The sequence below is a fragment of the Perissodus microlepis genome, chromosome 7 (genome assembly GCF_051167445.1).
Source record: "Perissodus microlepis isolate ML-2025 ecotype Zambia chromosome 7, ASM5116744v1, whole genome shotgun sequence".
NCBI lineage: Eukaryota > Metazoa > Chordata > Actinopteri > Cichliformes > Cichlidae > Perissodus > Perissodus microlepis.
Window position 1 is genome coordinate 28,472,015 of NC_140467.1, and position 11,413 is coordinate 28,483,427.

General features: G+C 43.1%; 2 protein-coding genes across 3 annotated transcripts; both read left to right on the forward strand.

Annotated features, from left to right (window-relative positions):
• The first annotated feature begins 1,490 nt into the window (after positions 1-1,490).
• On the forward strand, positions 1,491-7,186 carry mocs2 (molybdenum cofactor synthesis 2). The gene is made up of 3 exons (XM_084936825.1): positions 1,491-1,612; positions 6,852-6,976; positions 7,060-7,186. The coding sequence occupies exons 1-3, from the start codon at positions 1,496-1,498 to the stop codon at positions 7,184-7,186; spliced, it is 369 nt and encodes a 122-aa protein (XP_084792951.1). The 5' UTR covers positions 1,491-1,495.
• Positions 7,187-7,369: 183 nt separating this feature from the next.
• LOC146383293 (molybdopterin synthase catalytic subunit) lies at positions 7,370-10,610 on the forward strand. Of its 2 annotated transcripts, none has more exons than XM_084936824.1 (4): positions 7,370-7,481; positions 9,102-9,258; positions 9,359-9,482; positions 9,570-10,610. In XM_084936824.1, the coding sequence occupies exons 1-4, from the start codon at positions 7,370-7,372 to the stop codon at positions 9,675-9,677; spliced, it is 501 nt and encodes a 166-aa protein (XP_084792950.1). In that variant the 3' UTR covers positions 9,678-10,610. The 2 variants fall into 2 exon arrangements, with proteins under 2 accessions (XP_084792950.1, XP_084792949.1); XM_084936823.1 differs by having other exon boundaries at positions 7,393-7,481; positions 7,957-9,258.
• The last annotated feature ends 803 nt before the right edge of the window (positions 10,611-11,413 follow it).

Here is an 11,413-nt window from a genome sequence, read left to right on the forward strand (position 1 = left end):
TAATGTGGTGCTCAGGTGAAAGGTGGAGCTTCCTTTGGAGGTTTTTCCAGGCACGCCAAACTGGGATGAGTGCCTGGATGCTGGATCTGGTCCGAGGACTCCTCGGGATCTCAGGAGCTCTAATACAGAGCCATGATGAGTCTTAGGCTACGTCCACACTGCAGGTCTTAATGCTCAATTCCAATTTTTTGATCAAATCTGAACACCGCTGTCACACTACAAATAAAATGTGACAGCAAACGGCTCTAGTGTGACAGGGCTCTAGAGTGCGACCAATTTGGTTGCAAATGCGACCAAATTTTTTAATGGTGCAACTAAAAAAAATCTTAGGTTGCACTGGTGCGACCAAATGTTCGAGTTAAAAAAAAAAAAAAAAAGACTACGCAACTCTGAAAGTCTCCGTGTGGTCAACAGCAGACACACATTATGCCCCTATCGTGGTCTAAACCAATCAAAGATAGTCAGGGGCGGGACCTCTCTGATTGGCCGTGGTCCAGTTGAAAGTGCAGGCAGATAGAGAGGTGAGTAACTTGAATAAAGCCATATCGATTCATTAAATCCTGAATTCACTTTTAAATATAAATGTATTTGGCCAGAAACACCAGAATCTCAGGTTAAAGCTCACAAAACAATTTCAACAAACAGTAAATGAGAGCAGGTAAATGGATTCTGCACAAAGACGTAAACACAGAGCGCGGACCCGACGCATCAGAATCACCTTTCTCTTTCTCGGCTTTCTCACTCGATGAGCATTAAGACCTGCAGTGTGAACGTAGCCTTAGTGTGAACGAGCTAAGGCTACGTTCACACTGCAGGCGAAAGTGCATCAAATCCGACTTTTTTTGACCCTATGCGACCCATATCTGATCATGGTATGACAGTGTGAACGGCACAAATCCGATATTTTCAAATCCGATCTGGGTCACTTTCGTATGTGGTACTGAATCCGATACATATCCGATGTTGTAGAAAGCCACTGCTGTTTGAATGGTCATGTCGCATTAAATCCATCTTTTATGTCACTGACACGAGACAGACGCCAATTATCAGCTCCGGAGAAGCGCCTGAGAAGACATCGCGAACGCTTCCTGGCCATCCAGTGTAGATGTTAGTGAAACTGTTGGGAAGACAACGTTGGAGAAACGTGAACATTTTATTTGTACTGTATAATCTGCAGATTCTGACAGAAATCTGCAACTATCCTTTGAAGCACCGCTCCTCTCTAAAACAGCAATAAGGATAATTATTAGGTTATTTACATTATTATGTAAATAACAAAATAACTTAAAGCAAAAATTGTGAACACGCAGACAAAAAAATCGGATTTGTTCAAAAAATCGGAATTGAGCTGCATTGACCTGCAGTGTGAACGTAGCCTTAGCCTCAGCGCAGTGACCCTAACCCTAACCCTGCACCTCCATCAGGACAAGCGCCATGTTCCCACCTACACCTGCAGGTGGCAGCATTGCAGCTCTGTGCTGTTTGCAGACCGCTCATGAAGCTGAAGAGGAAGTTGCGGAAAGGAAACGCGTTCCTGTCTCCTGCTGCTCACCGACAGCTGGAAACCTTCCTCACATGCTTGACCTCTGCACGTTTCTTCATGACTGCGCAGGTGAGTCTTTTCTCACCTGTGCGAGTTTTCTGACGTTACACCACACTGACTGTGTCACATTTACCTGTCAGAGAAACAGAAGTTCAGACTAGCTGCAGGAAACAAACATTCAAACAAAACTCAGACATGTGATCGGAAACCGAAGCCGAACCGAAGCCGAACCCCGGCTCATGTCACGATGACGTCATCAGCGGTGTTTGGGCTGAAACGCGTATGTTTGGGGTGAAAAATGTTCAGATTTGATGTTTTTCAAACGGACTTTTGGAGGCGAACTAAGGGCGCCATGGCTGATCAGCAGGAAAAGGTTAATCAAACAGCGAAACGTCAAACAACGAAAGGTCAAACTTGATCCTCCAAAAGGCTCCTCCCCCTTTCAGCCAGCACACCTGCGGTGGTGTCTGTCCTCCGTGTGTCTGCAGGTCTGCGCTGATGGTGAAATCTGGAGATGAAGGGAGAGGATTAAAAGGATAAAGACACAAAATTAGTTTGAGCATTTTATCAGGTTATGTTGAGGGGAAAAACATATCCGGTAAAAAGTTGTAACATTTGTATTTTTTACGAGTTTTTAGATGGTTTTAAGGAAAACTGTCATTAATATTTAAACCATTTCTAATATTTAAAAACATCTAAAGCATTAAAGTTATTTATTCTCCCATTGTCGGTACAATAAGAACCATAAGTGTTGGGTATCTGCTGAGCTGAATGAAGAATCTGACCTAAATACCGGTTTCATAACTTCCAGGAACATGCGTCTCCTGAATACCTCCATGCTCTGTCCTCCTGCTGCTGCTGAACATACAAGAGTGTAGGAGTGAATACAGTAGAATGAGGCATGCTCAGATGCGAGCCGCACTGAATGAATAAACACGTCTGTAACAGTTTCGGTAAACAACAAAGGCCTAATGTGATTTTTAACTTTAATTTTCAGGTTCATTTGTGATTAAATGTAATTTTAAAAGACATTCCTGCAGGATCAGCACCAGAGCCCCTTTAAAGGGTGGGTTGGATAAGGGGACTTTACTATTATTATTATTGTATTATTTAAAAAGGGGTCAGCAATCACAGTTTAAAGATTACATGAGAGTCAGTCCTTTATGATTACTAAACCTGAACTCTGGGTCAAATTTACAGGCTTATTTAGGGTAAACAAGCTACTTTAAACCAGTATGTAACCAAAGATGTATACACAGTACACCTCAGAGAAATGTAGCTACAGGTGTCTGTGAAGGTTCTCAGTCATCCAGGTCATCGTAGTCAAAGGAGCTTGCAAAGAAAAGCATCTGGACTTCTTTAAGTTGCTTGAAGACGTTTCACCTCTCCTCCGAGAAGCTTCTTCAGTCCTAAGGTCAAATGGTGGGGAGTCCCAGATTTAAACCTAGTGGGAGTATCCCCCCACAGAGGGACAAAAGGACCCCCTGATGATCCTCTAATCATCTGAGCCAAGGTGTGAAACTGGGTGTGGGTCCCAATCAGCCAGGGTTTCGGGTGAGCTCATTGTGAAACCTGGCCCCACCTTATCATGCGAATTCCTGAGGTCAGATGGCCCAGGATGTGAGTGGGCGTTCAAGCGTCTGGGGAGGGAACTCAAAACTGGATTATAGATGGCAGACAGTTGGTGTTGTAAACCACCGCCTCTGTTCAAAGATGGTCGCTCACAGTGGACATAGATGGCCTCTTTCACTCCTCTTTCAAACCATCTGTCCTCTCTGTCCAAAATGTGAACATTGGCATCCTCGAAAGAGTGTCCTTTATCCTTAAGATGCAGATGGACTGCTGAGTCTTGTCCTGTGGAGGTGGCTCTTCTATGTTGTGCCATGCGCTTGTGAAGTGGCTGTTTGGTCTCTCCGATGTAGAGGTCTGGGCATTCCTCGCTGCACTGTACAGCATACACCACATTGTTAAGTTTGTGTTTAGGAGTTTTGTCTTTCGGGTGAACCAGTTTTTGTCTGAGCGTGTTGCTGGGTCTGAAATGCACCGGGATGTCATGCTTGGAGAAAACTCTCCTGAGTTTCTCTGATACACCGGCTACATAGGGGATGACAATGTTGTTGCGTCTGTCCTTCTTATCCTCCCTCGCTGGTGTCTGATCTTCTTTTCTGTGCCTCTTTGCTGACTTTAAGAACGCCCATTTAGGATAGCCGCACGTTTTGAGTGCTTCCTTTACATGCGTGTGTTCCTTCTTTTTTCCTTCAGGCTTAGAGGGAACATGTTCTGCCCGGTGGTGTAGGGTCCTAATTACTCCAAGTTTGTGTTCCAGAGGGTGATGGGAGTCAAAGAGGAGGTACTGGTCCGTGTGTGTGGGCTTCCGGTAAACTTCAATGTTGAGGTTGCCATTCTCTTCAATGTGCACAGCGCAGTCCAGGAAAGGCAAACAATCGTCCTTTGTGTCTTCCCTGGTGAACTTGATGTTTTTATCCACCGTGTTAATGTGCGCAGTGAAGGATTCCACTTCTTGTGTCTTGATTTTGACCCAGGTGTCGTCTACATATCTGTACCAGTGGCTGGGTACTCTTCCTTTGAAGAGTCAAAAGCCTTCCTTCCACTTCCTCCATGTAAAGGTTGGCTACAATAGGTGACACGGGGGAGCCCATGGCACAGCCATGTTTTTGTCTGTAGAAGCCTTCGTTGTATTTGAAGTATGTTGTGGTTAGGCAGAGGTCTAACAGTGTGCAAATCTGATCGGGTGTGAAGTTGGTCCTGTCTTCCAAGGAGCTGTCTTCTTGTAGTCGTTTTCTGACAGTCTCCACGGCCTCCGTGGTGGGTATGCAATTGAAGAGAGAGACTACATCAAAGGACACCATGGTTTCATCTGGATCCAGGGTAAGTTTCTGGACCTTGTCAGTGAAGTCGGTGGAGTTCTTGATGTGGTGTGGGGTGTTCCCCACGAGAGGAGCAAGGATGGTAGCAAGGTGTTTTGCAATGTTTTAAGTGGCTGAGTTTATGCTACTGACTATGGGTCTGAGTGGGACAGCTTCCTTGTGGATTTTAGGAAGTCCGTAAATGCAGGGTATGGCATCCCCTGGGTAAAGGCAGTGATATGTAAGGCGGTCAATGATTTTGTCCTTTTCAAAGTCTTGAAGGCAAGCTATAGCTTTCTTTTTGTAGTTGCTTGTGGGGTCTCGCTTTAAGGCTTCGTAGGTATTGTTGTCACTGAGGAGAGTAGTGATCTTTGTATGGTAATCTGTAGTGTTTAGGACCACGGTGCATCTTCCCTTATCAGCTGGCAAAACAGTGATGTTGTGGTCTTTGGTCAGGGAAGCGACGGCCTTCTTTTCCTGTATTGTGAGGTTGGATGGAGGGACTTTGGCACTGGAGAGGGTGGCTGAGACTTTCATCCTGATTTGCTCTGCTTCTGTCTGTGATAATTTATTAATCCGTATGGCGGATTCTGTGGCTGTGATGAGGTCCACTATGGGCAACTGTTGTGGAGAAATGGCAAAATTGAGTCCTTTGGCTAATACTCTCTTTTCAGGTTCAGTGAGATTCCGGTCTGAAAAGTTCTTTACCCATTTCTCCTGACTGTCTTCAGGTGTGTTTTCTTCTCTGGGTTGTGTAGGTTCAGAATGAGGAGTGTGTGTTTTTGAAAGCAAGGTGTGAAATTTCCTGCGTTGTCTTTCGTTTCCTTTAGAGTGTTTGGCCCGCTGAGCCTTGTCCACAAACTTGTAAGCCTCTTATAAGATTGGAGAGGGTAGAAGGGTTTCCAGTTCCTGCAGAGTCTGGCTGATCTTGATCTGGAGGGCATCTATAGTGAAATGGACCTGTCTTATCCTTTCACTTAAAAGATGATTTTGTGCTCTCTGTAGAATCAAGTCTGCTCTGTATCCCCTGACAGTGGATCCAAGGCGCAGGCTCTTAGGAACAACTCTGCTTTGTCTGCATCTTAGGTTGAAATGGAGATGGTTCCTATAATCCGCTAGTTTCCTTGATTCCCTTTCATACTCCTGCACCAGTTGAAGGGTGTTCCTCCAAAAATGTACGGCAATATGTCTGTGAAGGTTCTCAGTCATCCAGGTCATCGTAGTCAAAGGAGCTTGCAAAGAAAAGCGTCTGGACTTCTTTAAGTTGTAGCCACAGGTGTAAAGCTGACGTTTAGGGTAGAAAATTCCCAACACGTGTCCATTTGTTTTGCAGTGTTTGAGTTTGTCATGCTTTAAGATGAGCTGCACAGGCTGGAGAACGACCTCTTCAGTTTCAGAGAGACACGACGGGTATTTCCCAGAGTCTGTGCTGCACAGGCCCAGCCAGTCTGGCCTCCTCACTCATGCTGGTTACTACAAATTCAACTGAGCTTACACTGCATTAACTCTGTGGGCGTTTAAGTTTTTTCATGACCAAACTGTATGAATTCATGTGATTTACAGTTGAAGGGTATCATTAGAAATCAGCTGAAGGCCACAGTGACTTTTTTGGATGGGCCTTGACCCCCGTTTATGTTTTCATGATGCTTCTTTAGCGAAATTCTCAGAATTTGTAATAAATCTGGAGAATTGATGAGTTAAGAGGGTATTTAAGGGAACAAAATCAGAAAAGTCTTAAAAAATATTTATTTAGTATTTGGGGGATAAAGTATGTAATTAATTCAGAATGACAGTTTTTGGTTAAAAAACAAACAAACAAATAAATATTTACTAAAATGTTTAAAAAAAAAAACACAAAAAAACTGCCAAAAGTCAGAATTGTGTGGTTCAAAGCTGATTTTGATATCAATATCTTCCATCATCATCATTCATTATCAGCTGTCATGATGATGAGTAGGAAGAGGAAGTCTTCATCATGTCTCCAAACACAAACAGGAAGCAGTTTGAGTTTTCCCGTGTTAGCAGAAATGTACACGCTGATGATCGGAAAAATATTAGAAATGCTTTGATCCTGAAGCTTTTTGATGTTTAGTCTCCAATAAATAGATTAATGAACAGATTTCCCAAACGTTTGTTAAGTGTTCCTGTTCATGGTTTCCTGGGACGTGTAGCTTCAGTGTAACACCACAGTATCTTTAAGAAAGTCTTCATTCTGAGCTGGCAAATTCCATTTACAGCTTCATGTGATGGAAAAACATCTTTTAATGAAGCTCCTGTTTTATTTATGAAGCACATTTTTGACACAAACTCTGTGAGCTTCAGATAAATAAATATAACACGAACTCCACACAGGAAACAGGAAGTTTGAAACCCTGAGAATGACTCAGAACTCACTGTTTAACGGTAAATAATCTGATGGATTCATAGTTTTTCTCCTTCAGGTGTGCGTGTTGTACTTCGCGAAAAGCGTTGAGCTGGCAGGTGTGAAGGAAGAGAAGACTGTTGCCGTGCCAACACCAATCAGCAGCCACGACCTTTGGAAGCTGTTGCTACAGCGGCACCCAAGGTAAAAAAAGAAAAAGACAAAAAAGCACACATGAACATACGTGTGAAGACGAGTCAGGGTCTAACAAGTGTTTGTGTGTCCAGACTGTGCGAGCTGCAGGACGGCGTCGTGTTGGCAGTGCGTCAGGAGTACGTTCCCATCGGCGACCAGGTGCTGACTCTGGGAGACGGAGACGAAGTCGCCGTAGTGCCGCCGCTCAGCGGGGGCTAAGAGACTTGAGACTGTAAGTAATTACTGATCAGAGATCAAGAAAAAGGTCCATGTCAGGTATTTGCTCCTGCTTCACTGCACAATTTAAAAATAAAAGCATATTTTCCTGTTGTGACTTTAAATCCAATAAATTAATGATAAAGAGTCAACAAGTTTGATCTAAACCACCATTTCTTTTCAAAGATGTCGAAGGGGCTGAGCGATGTCTTCAAGCTGAGCCGTGATTGGCTGTCTGTGCAGGAAGTGGTCGACTCTGTCAGCAGCCCTTCGTGTGGAGCCATTTCAGTATTTATAGGTTTGTTCCCATTTACTTTATTTACTTACCTGGATGACTGAGCATGCATCAAGAAGCAATATGGCACGTTTCTTTTATTTTTAAATATTTTAGAGGAAAATAAGTCAGAAGCATTTGATAAAGGGGAAAGTGATATATTTAATATAGGATGGGGATGTAAAGTGTCAAATGCTGGAGAGGAAAAGAAAATCTGGCATATTGATAAAATATTTAAAATTTTACTTCTTATAACTACTCAAATTTGTGTAAAGGCATTTTAGAAAAACAAAAGCTGAATTTTTATTTAATGTTCCAATACAGCATTTCAACATTTCATGTAAAATTGTGTGAAATGTCAGTATTTAAGAAAGAAGGTAAAGTAAAAACATTTGAGGACAAAGCTACAGTTCCATTATTTTAGGAAGCTCTTCTAGTTACTTTATTTCAAAAACAAAGTATGTTTTCTTTTATTTTCTTTTAAACTACAACATTTCAGACAACATTTCAACATTTCCTTTACATGCTTCCGCATGTAAAGGAAGCACTCAAAACGTGCGGCTATCCTAAATGGGCGTTCTTAAAGTCAGCAAAGAGGCACAGAAAAGAAGATCAGACACCAGCGAGGGAGGATAAGAAGGACAGACGCAACAACATTGTCATCCCCTATGTAGCCGGTGTATCAGAAAAACTCAGGAGAGTTTTCTCCAAGCATGACATCCCGGTGCATTTCAGACCCAGCAACACGCTCAGACAAAAACTGGTTCACCCTAAAGACAAAACTCCTAAACACAAACTTAACAATGTGGTGTATGCTGTACAGTGCAGCGAGGAATGCCCAGACCTCTACATTGGAGAGACCAAACAGCCACTTCACAAGCGCATGGCACAACATAGAAGAGCCACCTCCACAGAACAAGACTCAGCAGTCCATCTGCATCTTAAGGATAAAGGACACTCTTTCGAGGATGCCAATGTTCACATTTTGGACAGAGAGGACAGATGGTTTGAAAGAGGAGTGAAAGAGGCCATCTATGTCCACTGTGAGCGACCATCTTTGAACAGAGGCGGTGGTTTACGATACCAACTCTCTGCCATCTATAATCCAGTTTTGAGTTCCCTCCCCATACGCCTTAACGCCCACTCACATCCTGGGCCATCTGACCTCAGGAATTCGCATGATAAGGTGGGGCCAGGTTTCACAATGAGCTCACCTGAAACCCTGGCTGATTGGGACCCACACCCAGTTTCACACCTTGGCTCAGATGATTAGAGGATCATCAGGGGGTCCTTTTGTCCCTCTGTGGGGGGATACTCCCACTAGGTTTATATCTGGGACTCTCCACCATTTGACCTTAGGACTGAAGAAGCTTCTCGGATGAGAGGTGAAACGTCTTCAAGCAACTTAAAGAAGTCCAGACGCTTTTCTTTGCAAGCTCCTTTGAATATAGAGGTTTGTTAAAGCAGATCAATAACCAGTAACAGTAACAGCAATGAGTCGTCCTTTTGAGATCAAGCTCCTCCTCACTGTGTGTCAGACTACAAAGAGCTGTTTAGTGGTTCAGGACCAGGTGTGGATGAGTCCTCACATTGCTGGCTATACGAATTTGTGCATGCGCCTGTGCGTGCTATGTGTGTACACAGGTACCACCCGCGAGGACGAGGCAGACGGCAGGAAGGTGGTTGGACTGGAGTACGAGGCATATGAGCCCATGGCCCAATCAGAGTTCAACAAGCTGTGTGCTGACATCAGAGCGCGCTGGCAAAGCGTGACACACATCTGCGTCCACCACAGGCTCGGGTGAGGACGCTAAATGTGGCAGGTTGGCGGGGCCACGCTGGTGTTACATTTGTAGTTTTTAACTTAAATAAAAAATATGACACATAGCTTCCACCATCAGGTGGGTGAAGGTGGGCGAAACCAGTGTTGTCATGGCGATCTCATCTCCTCACCGCCATGACGGCCAGCAGGCAATCCAGCACTGCATCAGCCAGCTGAAGGCTAATGTCCCCATTTGGAAGAAGGTGATACCTCGAAGCCAGTCTGATCAGCGCAATCGACACAGCATTTCAATGATTATTGATTATTGATTGTGTGCTTGTGATCAACAGGAAGTTTATGACACGCAGGAGGTGAACTGGAAGGAGAATGCTGAGTGTTCGTGGTCCACTCAGAAGAAACTGCCAGAAAACACATTGTCTGAGGGAAAACCTAAATAAAAAAATGTGATAAAACACAGATACTTGTGGTGGGCGGAGCCATAATTATGTGTTTAGATCATTTGAGTTTAACTCTAATTCTCTTCATTTAAAACACAATATTTCAAAAAAACTGTAATGATCATGTAAAGCTTAAAATGTTTTAAATTTGTATTTTTGTATTGACTGAGTCTGACGGTCACATAGATTTTTTTTTCCCTAAGATACTAAATGTATGAATGCTGTAAAATCTTCCAAAATGAACTAAAACCATCATCAGAACATGAAGAAAAAACTGCTGTAAAACTTAGTGTCCAAAATATCTGTGTGTTATCTTGAAGGTAAAGCACGTCTGTGCTGTCATTTGGTGTGATACCAATTTATACCACAAGGTGGAGCAGTGATTAAGGTTAAATCAGTGTAACCTTGAGTGAACCAGGTGAGTTATTAGATTATATTCGTATCTACAGTGGAAGGCTGGGAAAAGTAAATCTTGGGGAGATGGAGGATCTGAAGATGTAATAAAGGTTAAAAAAAAAAGCAGTACACACACCTGCTGATAAAATGCTGCCCTCTGGTGGTAAAATTTCAATCTGAACTTTGCAGTTAAGATTAAACTGAAAAGCATCATCTTCCTCTGGATGAAGGCAAGCACCCAGGTTGAAAGATTTCTCTGTAGTCCACAGGAGGAGGGTCAGTCTGGTGTATTGGTGTTCCAGCAGGAAGCAGGGCGTCTGGTTCACGCACAAAATATGAACCAAGAATTCCTGCGAGTGCTGAACGTGAACTAGAGAGAGGACAAAAGGCTGAAAATCTGATAAGATGTGAACTGCTGTGCTTTGAGGTGAAGATTTGTTCCTGTCAGTTTGCTGATTAATCTGAAGATGTTTCCTGTCCTCGTTATCGGGCGTCAAACAGACGCGGCGCAGGCTTCATAAAAACATTTTACAAATACTCACGTGTGACGTGAATGATTGAATTTATCGTAGATTAATTGGTTTCTCAAACAAACTGCGTAAAAATGACCTGATATCAGTCGTCACCTCTGAAACCAAGAGACCATAAAGACAGTAGAAGGTCTGAATGTTTGACTCAGCAAGGGAAATATTAATTGTGGCAAGGTTAAAAGAACCATTCTTGTGCCTGCAGGCACTCCTGCAGTGAGATAAGATCATGATGGCTGAGAGGCGGAGTGTATCTGCATGTGAATCATGTTTGCGATTGTGTCAAACAATAAAATCTCCTGTAAAACCAACGACGTCATCCAAGAAGCTTACGAAATCTAGAGCACGTGGTCACCAGAGATAAAAACAAAAGGACATGAAGTAAAGCGTGTAACAGTGAAGCAGATAATAAATCTGCACAACAGCTGGTGCTCACACTCTGGCATACAGCACACCAGCTGCATTTTACCACAGTGGAGCAATTTTTATGATATTTATAAATACAGGAAAAACAAATTGAAACCTCTGTCAGAATCATGGTAAGAGGTCGAGTTCCAGGGAAGAAAAAAGCTCATAAGATGTTATTTTTGGACAGCATATTACATTTGTGTATTCAGTTATGTCCAATTCAGTTTATTTCAATACTGCCATGATAAGTGCCCAGAGGTGTTTCAAGAGGGTTAATCTGTCTTCTACCGAGGTAACTATGTCACTGTGTTACGTTCCAGATCATGTTAAACTGATGCTTGTGTTTCCTTTACGTGAGTAGAGACGTTTGCTCCACAACAAAATGCAGGAAATATAAATTAGGGA

What these genes read in the sequence shown, in the direction of transcription:
- LOC146383293 (XM_084936823.1), top strand. Translation starts at nt 8,951, where the DNA reads ATGAGTCGTCCTTTTGAGATCAAGCTCCTCCTCACTGTGTGTCAGACT. An exon ending in TGCGTCCACCACAGGCTCGG is followed by an intron (nt 9,259 to 9,358) that starts GTGAGGACGCTA and finishes TTCCACCATCAG; the next exon opens with GTGGGTGAAGGTGGGCGAAA. An exon ending in ATGTCCCCATTTGGAAGAAG is followed by an intron (nt 9,483 to 9,569) that starts GTGATACCTCGA and finishes TGTGATCAACAG; the next exon opens with GAAGTTTATGACACGCAGGA.
- mocs2 (XM_084936825.1), top strand. Translation starts at nt 1,496, where the DNA reads ATGAAGCTGAAGAGGAAGTTGCGGAAAGGAAACGCGTTCCTGTCTCCT. An exon ending in GTTTCTTCATGACTGCGCAG is followed by an intron (nt 1,613 to 6,851) that starts GTGAGTCTTTTC and finishes TTTCTCCTTCAG; the next exon opens with GTGTGCGTGTTGTACTTCGC. An exon ending in TTGCTACAGCGGCACCCAAG is followed by an intron (nt 6,977 to 7,059) that starts GTAAAAAAAGAA and finishes TTGTGTGTCCAG; the next exon opens with ACTGTGCGAGCTGCAGGACG.